The sequence below is a fragment of the Prionailurus bengalensis genome, chromosome B4 (assembly GCF_016509475.1).
Source record: "Prionailurus bengalensis isolate Pbe53 chromosome B4, Fcat_Pben_1.1_paternal_pri, whole genome shotgun sequence".
Taxonomy (NCBI): domain Eukaryota; kingdom Metazoa; phylum Chordata; class Mammalia; order Carnivora; family Felidae; genus Prionailurus; species Prionailurus bengalensis.
The window spans coordinates 15,912,936-15,929,961 of NC_057358.1; the positions used below are offsets into that span (position 1 = coordinate 15,912,936).

The 17,026-nt window shown below is 35.5% G+C and overlaps 1 protein-coding gene across 7 annotated transcripts in view; it reads right to left on the reverse strand.

The window, feature by feature from the left end:
* TRDMT1 (tRNA aspartic acid methyltransferase 1) overlaps window positions 1-17,026 on the reverse strand; it is a 77,875-nt gene that overhangs the window by 21,119 nt on the left and 39,730 nt on the right. For all 7 annotated transcript variants that reach the window (XM_043564687.1, XM_043564686.1, XM_043564681.1 and 4 more), the window contains exon 2: window positions 13,185-13,294. In XM_043564687.1, the coding sequence (XP_043420622.1) occupies window positions 13,185-13,294 (110 nt within the window). The remainder of the gene's footprint in view (window positions 1-13,184; window positions 13,295-17,026) is intronic.

Sequence of the window (17,026 nt, forward strand, 5' to 3'; positions counted from 1 at the left end):
TTTACAATTAATGAATCTTTAGCATAGTGTCCAGGAAAATGTTCAACACCTCTGTATTAATAATATTTTTTATTTAGTAAATGTGACTGACCAGTCACCATCCCTTCCAAGCATGTCTCTGCTAAAATGTCACCAGATGAAAAAACGTCCCATTTTCAGGTATTCACAATTATTATATTGTTTTACAGTTGTGTGTAGTAAAACAAAACTTTAAAATCTTACAGATAGGATCAATCAAAATAATCCCTATTGGGCTAAGTAGTTGAAAAATGTGTTATTTTGACTCTATTTTATATATCAGAAGATAAATAGGGTAGAGTAGTCCTCCCTTATTTCACTTTCACTGATTTCACTTTCCGGTTTCAGTCAACTCCAATCAGGTCCTCCTTCTGACATAGGGTCAGATCAATAACAGCCTAACCCTGCAGCCCCAACGCCTGCATCATTCACTCCCCTCATCTCATCATGTAGGCATTTTGTTATCTCACGTCATCACAAGAAGGGTGAGAGACCACATTCACCTTTTATCACAGCATATTGCTATAACTGTTCTATCATTAGTTATTGTTGTAATCTCTTACTGTGCCTAATTTATAAATTACCTTTATCATAGGTATGTATGTATGTATGTATGTATGTATAAGAATAAACAAGGTATATACAGTGGCTTTGGTACTATCTGAGGTTTCAGGCATCCACTGGGGTCCTGGAATGCATCCCCCATAGATAAGGGGGTCTGCTGTATAGAGAAACAAGTCATGGGCTTTCCAATCTTCATGAAGCTTGGCCAGAAACAAGCAACAAGCCTAGGACCACAACCTTCCTAAATATGACACATTGCTAAGAAGTTCAAGTACATGAAAAGGACAAGCTATATTCCAAGTTCTGTAAAGAGTGAATTAACCTGGGGAACCAGTTGTCTCTACTGTATGAAAAGCATAAATATATGTGCCTGTCATTTTTAAATCACAGGGTTTTAAGTAGTTTAAGGTATATATGTAAAATGAAGTCAAAATTAAATATTGAAAAGTTCCTAAAGCACCTCTGAAACTCTTGAGTTCTAGGGAAAGCAGTCTGTAAATCATACACTGACCAGTCTGTCAGAACACATGGGGCAATGCAGTACAATTAGCACATCATACTCAAGTTAAAGAGCCTGTGAGCACAAGACTATTGTGATAAGCAACTTACTAATTTCGTAACTGAAAGCAGATGGATTAAAGCTAAATTCCTAAAACTAAAGTAAAAAGAAAACAACTACCTTTTACATCAGGAGCATCCTATGTCTAAAATCTAAAGGAAGTAAACAGAGTTACTGCCTCCAATACAGCTTGGCATAAAAACTTACAATTTTAAAGTATTCTTCAAAATAGTGATTTTTTAAAAATCAAATGATAGGGCAATATGCAAGAAATAATTAATCAATTAAGCCATTTACAACTTTATTTAACGTGGCATTCTAGGTCATTAAATGTGTCAAAATTCAAGAAAGTAGTTATGGAGATACACAATTATCTTTAATAATCTTATGTTTGAAAGCTGATGGAAATCTATTCTTTTGCTATAACCGGGCCATAAAGTTATGAAAACACCTTTGCTTTCAGAGAACATTAGGTCAAATCAGTGCAGTAACACTGCTTATCACCCAACGATGAGCAGTTTAATAGTTCCCCTACTAACTTTATTACTTCTTTTTGCAGAAAGTCTCCTCTCTATTCTTATACTTAACTTTCATTTAAATTTTAGGAATAACTTGGTAGGTTAGAAAACTTTTGACTATTTTTAGTAAATTTATAGTTAACCTAAAGAGAACTGAAATTTGTACACTATTCAGTCATACTTCCATTTTTCAAATCTTTTATTCCCATGTGGGTCCTGCAGATTTCTTAAGTTTATTTCTCGGTGTTTATAAGTTTCTTGTTGCTACTATAAATAGGAACTTTCTTCTATTATATTTTCTCACAGGTCTTTGTTTACATATATAAGCTACTGGTTATCATATGTTTTGTAACCAGTCTCCTTATTAAATGTGCTAATTGTTCCTCATCGTATTTTTAGCACAGTATGTTTTCTGTTTTCCAGGCCTATACAATTATTCTTTAGAATCCTCCTTGATAGTTATATGCTATTTCCCTTGTGTGAGTATATTACCTAACATCTATAACAATATTAAATAACAATGTCAATGGTGGACATCCTTGTTTTAGTCATCATTTTAGCGAGAATGCTTTTAAAGTTTTACCATGTTACTGGACTTGGAGATATATGTGTGTGTGTGTGTGTGTGTGTGTGTGTGTGTGTGTGTGTGTGTTTAAACAGAAATATACACGTGCACACACACACGTAAAGCCACTAAATAACATACGTGTCTGTAGTAGTACACATATGTCCTAATTTTATTAAGGGAGATTAAAAACCCAAATGCAGAAAACCCTGCATTTGGTCAACTATTTTATAATACATAGTTTTGCTGTTTCCCATTATTAACATGTTGAATAGTATTAATAGAATTCCTAAGTACTAAACTATTATATTCTCCAAAACAAAATCCATTTTGGTTATGCTACATTATTCTTTTAATGTGCTTCTGTCATATTTTACTTAGAATTACTGTGTTTATATTCATAAGACAATGATTTTCCTGTATTGTGGCATATGGTAGGTATCCAATAAAAACTGAGTGGATATTTCCTACCATTTCCTGTTCTGTGAACTCTCATGTTATTTTGTGCATAAATATGACAATCCTTCTTGAGGACCGTCCTAATCATCATTATAAAGTAACTTTCTATGACTCTTAAATGCTCTGGCCTTGGAATCCATTCTAATACCAGTTCTGAAACTGTTAGCCTTTGTTTCCATTTGCCTGGTATTTGTCCTCGTTTTTAACCCAATATGTTGCTCATTCAACAATGTTCAGAAAGTAATCCACCAATATTTCAGAGGATCTACCCTCTGCCAGGCACTGTGCTGAGTCTGCAACAAGGAACAAACCAGACAAGGTTTCTGCTCATGTGAAGTTTATACAGTACTGACTACTAATTCCTCATTTTCTACCTAGATACATTAGCCTGCAGTTTTATTACTAGCTGTCTTGATAACCGAAGAGTCCTGCTCCTGCTTCTAAACCTCCCTGTGATTTTTTGGGCCTGACTGTGGGCAGTTACAAAGGCCGCCCTTCCCACTCCAGACTCCGAACACAGCCAGCACGTCGCAGGCTCTGCGAGCTGTCACAGTCGAGGATGCAGGCGCCCTGGCCAGCACGTTCTTCACAGATTTGCATGTCTGGGTCTCTTCAAGCAGCTCTGTCAAGGCCTCCTTCCCGGAGACGGTGGTGGAAACCTTGAAGACGCTTCTCCCCACTCTGAATGGTACTCAGCACTTGGCATTCCTAGCCCTCCCCTCTTACAATTTCCCCAAGGCCGGGGCTCCCTGGACAGTGAGCTGACCCCCACATCTGTGCTGACACCCCCGGCTCTCCCTCCGTACGCTGTCGCATGGGGGAAATGCAGCAGGGGGCCCTGGCGGTTCCTCTTATTGCACAGAATTGCTTATACCACCCCAGTAAGTGAAAAAGGCTTTACTCTTTCATTTTCGCCTTGCTGTTTGAATAAAAACTACTCTGACCCCTGAGAGCTCAGCTGTCTTTCCCAGCCCAGCTAAGCTCCTAACAGTAACATCAAATAATGTCCTAAAAATCCACACCTTCATTTATCTTTCAAATAGACATATTTTTTGAGTCTCACTGTCCTACTTCAATCACATTATTATCTCTACAGCGCAAAGATTCACACAGTTTTACACATCTGTTTTCTAACCCTAATGTCTTTCCCAACACGGTAGCTTTATTCCTGGGTTCTCTACTTGGATTCATCTCTTGCTTAGATTAAGTGAGTCATTTTCTCAATAAGGGCTCACAGATACTATGGCTCATGAATTGCCGTAGGTTTTATTTGGGGAATTTACCCCTCTGTTTCTGTTAATATTTTTTTCCCATTTGTCTTATTGTCTTCTCCAGAGGTTCTAATTACTTTTTTTTTTTAACGTTTATTTATTTTTGAGACAGAGAGAGACAGAGCATGAACGGGGGAGGTTCAGAGAGAGGGAGACACAATCTGAAACACGACAAGTCCAGGCTCTGAGCTGTCAGCACAGAGCCCGACGCGGGGCTCGAACTCACGGACCGCGAAATCATGACCTCAGCTGAAGTTGGCCGCTTAACCGACTGAGCCACCCAGGCGTCCCGGTTCTAATTACTTTTATCTTAGATCACTTTTGTCTTCAGCAGTTACCATTCCTTCTGCAAATTGTGATCTGTATTTCTTTTCCGTTTTAATTTGCTTTATTTTTCTCAAGCTCTCTCCTGCACAATTCTGGTTGCAGCCCTGTACACTTTATTTTTTGCTACTCTGACATGACTTTCATTTTTATAATGGTTTTATTTTTCTCCTCTTTTTTTCCCAGACTACTGGTAACTTTTCCAGCCCCAATTATTGTCTTACTGCTTTTTGAACTGTTGTATACATCTGATTGAATTCTTAGGGTTTTTTTTTTTTCAAGTTTATTATTTATTTTGAGAGAAAGAGTGCACGTGTGAGCAGGGGAAGAGCAGAGAGGGAGAGAGAGAATCCCAAGCAGGCTCTGCACTGACAGTGTAAAGGCTTGATCCCACCAGTGTGAGATCATGAGCTTAACCAAAATCAAGACTCGGTTGCTTAAGTGACTGTGCCACCCAGGCGCCCCAAGTTCTTGTTTTGAAGATGTGTTATTTAATGCTTAAAGCTCATAGAGGCATGTATGTTTGAAATTTCCTTCTGCTTCTTAATATAATTTTCTTTTGTATATTCTGCTTTTTGTTTACATTTCTTACCTTATTTTAAAATTACTATATTAATATAGCCTCAAATAGGTTCCTGTCTATTTTTTTTTTTTTGTGGAAGGGGGAGGGGCAGAGAGCCTTAAGAGAGAACCTTAAGCAGGCTCCACACTCCGCACAGAGCCCTAGGCGGGGCTTGACTCAGGACTATGAGATCATGACCTGAGCTGAAAGCAAGAGGTGGATGCTCAACTGACTGAGCCACACAGGTGCCCCTATTATTCATTTTTTGACGCAGGCCACGTGAATGGAGGAGTCTGCTGGGAAATAAGGTGAAACAGATACATGGCTGCCACACCGCTCCCAGGAAGGACCTGCAGTGGCCTCTACCCTAAGGGCTTGCCTCTGTCCAGAGTCCACGATCTCGCATTCAGGGCCAGCAAGAAGTCGGCCACGGTTACCACGGCACTTTCCGCCAGCGATCTGGGTTTTTCAAATGTCTCCTCTCCTGACTGAGAACAAACAATTGCTGGTGCATTTGGTCCTCTTCCTTGCCATTCTTTCCGTCTTGATTCTGCACAAGACATGCAAAGGTTTGCCTGCAGCTGTGCCATCTTCAATCAGTTCCGTCTCATTTCCGTGACACTGGACACTATTCTTCATAGTTTTCTTTCTTGTTTTAGCTTATGTCTAATCCCTTCATTCACTAATAATGGTTTTTCATTCCCTTTTTCCCCTTCTTTTCTTCTTTCTATCAGGAAAAGGAATAGAGTTATGTAATAGAAGTATCTTCTCAATGCCACATTTGATCAGAAATCCCAAAGAAAACCATTTACAAGTTCAAGTTCTGTACTGATCGATAAATTCTTGAAGGCAAAGACTATAGCTTCTTCAGATCTGTGCTCTGTCCAAGGGCTCAATACCCTGCATGTATTAAATGCTCAAATGATCAATATATGTTGTTTTATAAAACTGAAAATCCCTAGAGCCTCTCATCACTCCTAAGTTTTCCATTCAATTTCTACTCCCTTTTGAAACATGACTCTCAGCATAGCTCCTATATATTTGACCTAGACATGATAACACTCTCTCCACATCAGACCAGGGATATAAGGAATACCAAAGAAGAAACTGAAAGCCATAGGAAGGCAAGCTTTTTTCTTACAGACAGACTTGCAGAGCTTACAGACAGTGAGCTGGAGGTACCTACCTCCATTCTTCCCTTTTCCTAGCCTTCTTAGATCATAAGCAAATAATATGACTTATTATCATCTATTAAAAGTAGAAGTGAAGTATAATTAGCACTAAAACAGGGCAGAGTGCTAGAAAGCAGGAAGCTACACAGGGAAAGAGAGGCAGAAATCTGCATGGCATTCACTTTGAGTGTCTGGTTGGATATTATCAATCTATGAGTGCATCAGGGGACATGCCATGAGGGAGGGCAAAGAACTACTGCTGGGAAAAGCACAATTACTGGGGAGCTGTAAGCCTAAAAACTAGGACACCCAGAGTAGGAAGACCTAGTTGAGTACGTGGGCTATTTTATTATTATTATTATTATCGGAGTGTAGTTGGCATATGATATTATATTAGTTTCAGGCATACAACACGGTGATTCAATGAGGGTTCATTTTTCTCCACATCCTTGCCAACGCTTATTACTATTTCTTGTCTTTTTCATACTAACCACTCTAACAGCTGTGAGGTGATACCTCATTGTGGTTTTGATTTGCATTTCCCTGAGGATTAGTGATGTTGAGCATCTTTTTCTGTATCCATGAGGTATTTAGTAGAGATCTAAGAAAGGTCATATCTTAGTAGTGGGATGAGACTATCCTCACAGTAAAAGCTATTCAAGACCCACTTTAAAAAAATGCTTAAAAACATACCCTGAGAGAATTAAGCTGATCTGCAATTAACTGCCTGTGAGAACAAAATCCAATATTCCTTAAAGGGTTATAACAAACTGGCTACAATGCCAGGTTCCTAATAAAAAATTACGAGAATGCTAAGAAACAAGATAATGTGACCCATAAGCGGGAAGGGGGTGAGGGGCAAGAGGTGGGGGTGAGAAGGGGCGCCTGGGTGGCTCAGTCAGTTAAGCATCTGACTTCTCGCGGTCCGTGAGTTCGAGCCCCACGTCGGGCTCTGGGCTGATGGCTCAGAGCCTGGAGCCTGTTTCCGATTCTGTGTCTCCCTCTCTCTCTGCCCCTCCCCCGTTCATGCTCTGTCTCTCTCTGTCCCAAAAATAAATAAACGTTGAAAAAAAAATTTTTTTAAAAAAGAGGTGGGGGTGAGGAAATTCATCAACAGAAAGAAACCCAGCAATGAGAGAGATGATGGAATTAGCAAAGGTTTTAACAGTCATAAATACCATCAATTTTTTCAAAGGCCTAAAGAAAACAAAAACATGGAGACAAATTGAATACATGAAAAAAGTTAACTGAAACTTCTAAAAATGAAAAAAAATTGAAACAAAAAGTTACGCACTGAAAAAAAAATAATAACTTGAAGATATAACAATATAGCATGTTTCCAAATGAAGCATATAGAGAAAAGGAGAGTAAAAATGAATACCTTCAGTGACCAGCAGGACAATATGAAGGGATCTAATATACGCATAATTTGAGGTAAAGTGAAAATAGGGAACAGAGAAAATATTTGAATAATGGCCAAAACCTTCCCAAATTTGATGAAAACTATAAACAAGAAAAGCACAAGGCCCAAGCAGAATGAATAAAGAAAAACATACAAAAACATATCAAATAACATTTCTGAAAACAAGTGATAAGGACAAAATGTTAATTGTAGCCAGAGAAAGATATAATATATTAAGAGAAATGAAAATAAGAATTATTAGACTTCTAAATCAGAAATTAAGCAAACCAGGTAAAAATGGAAAGTGCTGGAAAACTTTTAATTCATAGAAAATATGAACTTATGAAAACATCTTTCAAAAATGAATGCAACCAAGGATTCAGTGAAAATTCTATTTTACAACAAAGACAAAATAAAATACTTCTGCACTCACAAAAAACTGAGAAATTTGTCACCTGCCAAATGTTCATGACAGGAAATGCTAAAGGTTTTTCAGGAAGAAGGAAATTATACCACATGCAAACTTTGATTTAAAAAAAAATGAAGAGTGTTAAAAATAGCAGATGATATGTAAATAAATATGAAACATTCCAGGTCTTTTTAAACTTTTAATAAATATTTGACTACTTAATCCAAAAACACTAGCAATATATTTGAGGTTTTAATAAACATAGGAGTAAAATGTATGACAATAATAGCAAAATATTCTGGAGAGTAAAATGGATGTATATACTGTTGAATTAATTTATGAAGTGCTATATGTTATTTGAAGGTGGGCTTCCATAAGTTAAAGATGCATACTGTAAACCCTAGAGTAGCCACTAAGAAAATAAGACAGATACAAATAGTAAGATATACCTAATAGCCATTAGTGGAGAAACAGACGGAAAAATAGAAAACAAATAACAAGGTGGTAGAATTAAAATAATATTAATAACAAAATTAAATGTAAATGTATTCCAATTAAAAGGTAGAGGTTGCCAGACTGAATAAAAAGGCAAGACCCAGCTATACACTGTCTACAGCAAATCTAATTTAAATACAAAAACATAAGTAGGATAAAATTTAAAGGATGGAAAAAGATAAACATGCAAACATTAATCATAAGAAAGCAGAAGTGCCTGTATTAATATCAGGAAAAGTAGACTTCAGAACAAGAAATACTTCCTAGGGTTAAAAAGGAACATTTCATGATGCTAAAGGGGTCAATCACAAAAAAAATTATAAAGTATGTACACTTAATAACAGAGCTTCAAGATAAAATGAAGCAAAAAACGACAACACCGAAAAAAGAGACACATTTATGACTGTAACTGGAGATTACAACACCCCTTTCTCAGCACCTGATAGAAAAAATCAGTAATAATATAGAAAAATTGAACACTAACAACCAACTTGACCTGACATTTACTGAGTATTCCACCCAACAAGAAAAGAATACATTCTTGGGGCACCTGGGTGGCTCAGTCAGTTAAGTGCCTGACTCTTGATCTTGGCTCGGGTCATGATCTCAAGGTTTGTGAGTTCAAGCCCCACATGAGGCTCTGTGTTTACATCGCAGAGCTTGCTTAGGATTCTGTCTATCGTTCTCTCTGCCCCTCCCCTGCTGTGCTCTCTGTCTCTCTCAAAATAAATACACTAAAAAAAAAAAGTTAAAAAAAAAAAAAAAGAAAAGAAAATAATACATTCTTTTCAATAGCATATAGATAGAGCATTCACTAGACAAAATGAATTCTGGCCTATAACAAAGTCACAACAAATTTAAAATAACTGAAATCATACACAGTATGACCAAAATAAAACAGAAATGAGAAATCAATAACAGAAAGCTATCTGGAAATATCATGAATATCTGGAAAGTTAAACCCATACTTATACATAATGCAGGGGCCAAAGAAGAAATCAGAAGGCAAATTGGAAAATATTTTGAACTGTATGAAAATGAACACACAACATATGACAATTTGTGAAATGTAGTCAAAACTTAGGAAAATTTACACTAAATGTTTATACAAAAAAAGGAAAACAATCTCAAGTCAATCATCTAAGTCCCACTGTAAGAAGTATTAAAAATTTCAATGCAAAGTAAGTAGAAAGAAATAATAAAGATAAACAGAAATTAGTGAAATAGTAAACAAATGAATAATAGATAAAATCAATTGCATACACAGCTGGTTACTTAAAAAGACCAGTAAAATTGGTAAACCTCCAGCTTCATTAGCAGAGGAAAAAAAAAAAAAGAAAAGATACAAATAACTAACATTAGGAATGACATACGGTACATCACTATAGAGTTCACATGTAGAAAAAGGATATAAGGAAATATGAAAAATGTCAAGCCAATACATTTGACAAATTAGATAAAATAGATAATTTCTTCAAAGATCACAAATTTCTAAAACTAAACAAAAAAATAAATAGAAAGCTTTACTGGTATTGTAACAATTAAAGAAATTAAATTCATAGTTTAAAATCTTCCCACAAAGAAAACTCTAGGCCCACATAGCTCCATTAACTAAATTCTATCAAACATTTATAGAGGAACTAATACTTGTTTTTCAAACTCTTCCAAAAAGTATAAGGCTAATATGACCCTAATACCAAAACCATACTAAAAAGCTGAGGAGAATGTAAAAATATCTAACAAAATATTAACAAATTGAAAACAAACAAATTTTTATTACATAAAAAAGATAGTAGATCATGACCAGGTAGGATTTATCCCAGGAATGCAATACTGAGTTAATATTCAAAAAAAGTTACTGATATAATCACTGTATTACCAGAATAAAAGGGGAGAATGCTATAATCATGCCAAAAGATACAAGAAAGATAGCATTTGAAAAACTAAAAATCCATTCCTCATAAAAATTCTCAGAAAATGTAATAAAAAGAAACTTAATAAAATGCATCTATAAAAATCTACAACTAACATCATACTAAATGGTGAATGACTGAAGGTTCTGCCCCTAGAATCTAGAAGAAGGCAAGGATACCCAAGGCAATCCTATTTAATCAATACTGTACAGAAGATCCTATACAATAAAATAAGAAAAAAGTAACACTGATTGGAGGGGAAAGCAAAACTCTTTATTCTCAGATAGTATTTGTGTGTATGTGGAAAAATCCTAAAAAATCAAAGCTATCAGAATAAATTATATAACAAAGTCACAAGATACAAGGTGAAGGTCAAGAAACACAACTATGTGTATTCTTATATGCTAGCAATAAACAATTAAAAATATATTTTTTAACAAGCACCACTTACAATAGCATCAAAATCCATAGGTATTTAGGGATTAATTAACTAAAATGTGTGTAAGACTTGTACACTAAATAGTATAAAATATTGCTGATATAAATTAAAGAACATCTAAATAAATGAAGAGAGATACCATATTCATGGACTGAAAGACTCAATTTTATTAAGATATCAGTTCTTCCAAAACCAATCAGTGCAATTCCAATAAAAATGTCTTTTTTTTTTTTTTTTTACTCATAGAAATTGGCAGGGTGATTCTGAAACTTACACACAAATGTAAATGACAGTGTAACCAAAATAATGTTGAAAAAGAAAAACAGAGATTCGAGAATTTACACTACCTGAATTCAATACATATTATAAAGCTATAATAATCACAAGAGTGTGCTATTGGTGTAAGGAAAAACATACAGATACTACTGAAGAGAGTCTGGAAATAGACTTACACATTTATGACTTAGTTTTTTAATAAAGGTGTCAAGGAAATTGAGGAAAGGATAATCATTTCAGAAATGGTGCCAGGACAATGTTTTATGCACTTGGAAAAAAATAAATGACTGCTACTTCAAATTGCACACAAAAAGTAACTCTAAATGAGTCAGAAATCTAAATAGAAAAGCCAAAACCATAAAATTTCTAGAAGAGGGAAAAATAGGGTAAACAAAGATTTTTTTTTAGAACACATAAAAATGTGACCCAAAAACAAAAAAGAGATAAATAACACATGCAATTTGATGAACACAGTTAAGGAAATGAAAAGACAAGTTACAGAACTGGAGGAAATCTTTGTTATATATATTCTGACAAACAACTTGAATCCAGAAAACTTAATAAGCCTTTCAACTAAATGATGATATTACAAACACACCAAGTAATAAAAATTGGGCAAGAAATTTCATCACCGAAGAAAACACAGAAATAGCCGAGAAGTACATGAAACGATGCTCAACATTATTAGCCAGCAGGGAAATGCAAATTGGAATCAGCACACACGAAAGAATCACAATACCTCTCTATGCTCACTAGAATGGCTACAATTTTAAAAATTGACAATATCAGGGAGTCTTTGGTGGCACAGTCTGTTAAGTGTCCAACTTAGGCTCTGACCATGATCTCGTGGTTTGAGTTCGAGCCCCGCATCGGGCTCTGTGCTGACAGCTCAGAGCCTGGAGCCTGTTTCAGATGCTGTGTCTCCCTCTCTCTCTGCCCCTCCCCCACTCTATCTGTGTGTCTCTCTCTCAAAAATAAATAAACATTAAAAAATGACAATATCAAGTGCTGTAAGGATGTGAAACAACTGAAACATGTACGTGGTTATGAGACCATAAGATGGTATAAGCACTAGAGAAAGCAGTTAGCATTTTCTCATAAAATTAAAGAAACCTACTATATGACCCAGAAATTCCAGTTCTGGGTATTCGTCTACAAGAAATGAAAACAAAGGTTCACACAAAAACTTGTACATGAATGTTCATAGCAACTTTTTTGTAATGGTCGAAAACTGGAAACAACCTAGATGTCTAACATCATGTGAATGGATACATACACTGTAGTGTAAAATATTCCACTGTACAGAATATGACTCAGCAATAACAAAGAGCAGACTACCAATATGCACAACAACATGGGTGAATTCAAAAAACATTATGTTACACAGAAAAGTTACACCCAAAAAAAACTCACCCTCATGATTTTATTTGTGATGTATTAGAAATGGAAATTTTAATCCGTAATGACAGAAAGATCAGTAGTTGCCCGGGGTTGGGGCACCAAAGAACACTGTAGGGGATGGGCGTTCTAAGTCCTGATTGCGGTGGTTACGCACTTGTATGTACTGGTCAAAACTCAAACTACACACCTTAAACAAGTGCAGTTTATTGTGTATAAATTATGGCTTCATGAGAAATTCATTGTAAAAGTCGTCACAACAAGAAAATGAGAGAAAAAAACAATTTCATATTATTTTAAAAATAACTATTATTTACTAACACTATTTAAAAATAGCGTTAAATACCTCTGCTGAGTTCATCACGTGTACTTTTAACCTTTAATTTTGACAGGCTTGCTAAAATAAAAAGCATTCAATAAGTAATAGCCAATGACTGCCTCTCTCTGTCTCTGTCTCTCTCTCTATATATATATACACATACATATTATAGTATGTGACTATTGCTTGAAAGTAAAGAATTAATCAAAGTTTAATGCTATTAGAGAACCATGAATTTAGGAGTCAAACATATTCTTACATTTCATTCCCTTGTCTCAGAAACCAAAATACTGAACTCTCTCACTCTCACTCTCTTAAACTGAAAATTAAAAAAAAATAAAGGCAAAATAGAGCATGCCATCTTCAGACAGAACAGAAAATGTCGATGCCCTTCTCCTAAACTTCTCATTCATATATAACTTATTCTCCAATTAACACACCATCAATCAGTATCATACAGTGGTTTTCAATCACGTTTTCCTCGCCATCTACTCATCAAAGCAATAAGCATCATTACTCACTTCAATTGTCTTGGCCAGTAACTGAGTGTGAGGAAAATTGTACGCGTACACTTCATTAGCGACAGTGTTTACGTCAATGGCAGCCACCACTTGTGCAGGAATACAGCTTTCTGTAATGATAAATGGAATATCTTAAAATGCAAAGTCCTCAGTATCAACGTGTTCACTTTACAGAGAAGTCAAAGTAGCAGAATTGTGCAGCACGTTTCCTCACTAGCCAGAGCTCAGATTTCCGTGGCTGACCAGGCTGCGGGAGTCGGGCACGAAGTGAAAGACGTGCATACTTCTGGCTCATTACTCTAAACAGCATTCTGAAGCTAAAAATGAGAATTAAATGTGTTAGTCAGTATTTCTGACCTTTGCCTTCCTCACTCCATTAAGATACACACTTACAAGTTAAATAGAAAGTTCTCGTAAGTTCAAACAAACCAAAAATAGGATAGTTAAGTATATTCTTAAAAACTGTATCACGTGGAAGTTTATATAAATAAATTAACTACCATTTGCTCTTCACCTTCTAATGTTAATATAAAGCTGCTTCCCAATATCACTACAAATGCTTTTAGTTAAATTTGGGGGATTTCTTTAACAATAATATTATTGAGATATAATTTACATTCCAAAAAAATTCACCTGTTTAAGGATAGGCAAGTTTTGAAATGAAATCAACAGCTAAGTGGTGTCCAAATGTATAAAACACATAGACTAAAAAAAAAAAAAAAAAAGAAAAAAAAATCTTGACAGCCTAGGACAGAATGTAAGAAGAGCAAGGGAATTAATTCCAAGGGCATGCCTTCACTGCCCTTCTATCTTGCTGCTAAAAAAATAATAATAATAATTTTCAGAATGGTATCAGATTCAGAGTTCTGCTATAGCCCTTCACTGGCAGTCAACAATGAGGCTATGTAAACACACATAGCTGCTGTTAGATTTTGCAATTACCACCCCCTTGCACTCTTTACTCAAACACATACAAAACTAATCATGTATATATACTGACCTAAATCAGGAGAAAATGTGAAGTTTTAAAAATAATAGTATTTGAGACTTCTGAGGAATACCATAAGAAAAAATAGTACAAAATTGCATAATACCTCCAAATAGCTATTTCTTTAATAACCATTTCTGTTAATAGTTAGCACAGGTAGACCAAATATCAAAAAATGAAAAGAAAATTTAGTGGTGAGAAGCTAGGGCTCATGCAGCAGGCACCAGAAATAAAACCCGGATCACAGAAGATGGAGTAAAGAGGAAGGCTTACACACACTCAGAAAATAATCACAGCCATTCACTGAGGCCTAAAAGTGAAGATGCCAGACACAAAACAAGGGCGTAAATGTCTTTAAGTACATATTTGCTGAAAACACTCGGCCAGGACCAGCTATCTCCTAGGTATATATCACTGGAAACTCTGAGGTCCGGTGAGTAATATCATATAGCTGACTCCAACCGAGTTTAAAAGCAGTAACTAGTCCCTTGCCTTGATATAAAGTTGGACATAATATCTTTGTCAAGGGCATCCGAGAAATCTTGAAACACAAATCAAGAAGGCTTTTAAACAAACAAGAAAATTAGTATATAAGGATCATTTTGCAAAATCACAGACCTGTTATAATTCAGGTCAAGAACTAAGTTACTACTAAGCACTGTAAGAGAACTCAGAATTAAATCAACTTTATTGAACTATTTTACTGTTCTGCTGAATAAGATATCTTATGAGCATGATGTAGCCTGCTTGCATTTCCACAATATATGCAGCAAACTGGGATTGCCTGGAGTTGATTAATATGACTTTTCTCTTTTTTCAGGCTGAATGACAATCTACAGTGATGTGCTGAATCTGTACCACAATCAATAATTAATTTTATGTTCTTGCATCATGTGCCCGAAAGACATAAAAACTTACAAAAAGTAACTGCCAAATAAATGTTTTATGTGGCTATCTAAGAACTGATGAACCGAAAATTCTCAGAAAACGAGCTTTTAAAAGTCAATAAGCAAATGCACTGTTTACACACTACTGTGGATTGTTGTAAAATTAGGATCCACTGCATGACCTAAAAAGTTACTTCCATGATGAGAAATGGATGTACCAAGATATTGCTGACAGTAATTCAACTTGCTTTTTCAAAACAGAATTGTTCTGGGGTATGGACATGTTTCTAAGGAAACATTTAGACTTATAAATAACAATTTAAAAAAGCAAACCTGTCAATTCTGTCAAAATCTGGACTTGAGATCCAAAGACAAGTTGACTAATATTTTCTACTATACTCTTGAAAAATCCAAAAATCTTTGTCAAGCCACATACACATATTTTGAAAATGTTTAACTAACAGTATCTAAGTGAATATAATTCACTTAGTGAGTTTTGTACAAGTGAGCTAGATCTATTACTTAAATCATGCAGGAGCAGGGATTCTTGAAAAGGGAATTGGGGAAAGGGAACCCATCAGGATCTTCTAGTGGGATGGAGCATGGGATGTGTTTTCAGCACTTTGGTCTATTGCTTTACCTGGATTTTATTCATGATATTTCAGTTATTACACTGGACTGTGTACGTGTCAACAGGAAACATGGGTATAAAAGGTGAGACACTCTAGATAGAGAAATGCAGTATAAATGCTGTGAAAATATTGTCAGATCAGATGTACCAGGAAAGACAAGAGGTATCGTACTATTTACATGAGGACTGAATTGAAAAAGGTAGATTTAGTTATGCCAGGAGAGATTTCTTGGGAAATGTAAGAAATGTCACTGACAATACATGCATAAGTCCTGCTCTCAAATATGTCTCAAGTAGGCAAGAATCTCTCTCTCTCTCTCTCTCTCTCTCTCTCTTTCTCTCTCTCTCTCTCTCTCTCTCTCTCACACACACACACACACACACACACACACACACCCTATGTGAATAGCAATAATTTTCCTTCTTTTTCTGATCATTCTTTCTGGAGAAGTTGTAGGAAAAACCTGTGGTTGGTAGTAGTGAAAAGGCACAAGTTCACGCTCTACCTGCCTTTCCTAACCAAATAAATCAGAAAGTTTAATTGTGCATAGTTACTAAGGTGGGGGGGAAATTCTGTTTTTAAAAATGTAAATATAAAATTAACCAGTCCACTTGGAAATAAGAAAAGTAGCTTAATTTTTCTTTGTTTTCTTTATCATTTATTTTCTGACCTGTACCTTATATGGGTGAGTAATTATTTGAATGAGCTCAGTATAATCACACCTGAGACACCGAATCAGGTATGTTAATACTGACACCTAGTTGTGAAATCAAAGGTGAGTTGAACATATCCAATGTCGATTTCCTTTCATTCAAAGTGATAGCTTAAGAATAAAAAGGTACTATGCAAAAACAGACCTGAAAGGATTCTGGATTTAAAATGATTACTAACGAGGCACCTGGGTGGCTCAATGGGTTAAGCATCAGATTCTTGATTTTAGCTCAGGTCATGATTTCACAACCATGAGTTCGAGGCCCGCATTGGGCTCCAAGCTTAGCATGAAGCCTGCTTAAGACTCTCTGTCTCTCTTCCTCTGCCCCTCTCCCCCACTCACACACTCTTTTTCTCTCAAAAACGTAAATAAAATAAATAAAATGATTGCTAAGTGTTTTATCACTATTAGCAAAGTATATTTCTTTTCTTTTTAAAGATTCTTGCATTTCAAAACTTGCAAATAAATTCTCTGAATTAAATAAAATTTAAAATAAGTCTCAATTTTTTTACAAAGTCCATTAATTTCCTTAGAAAATCGCCGTAGAAGTTTAGCCAACAGTAAACCAAAAAAACTTACTTTGGGTCAAGATATACAGTAGATCTTTGTTACCAAGACCTCAC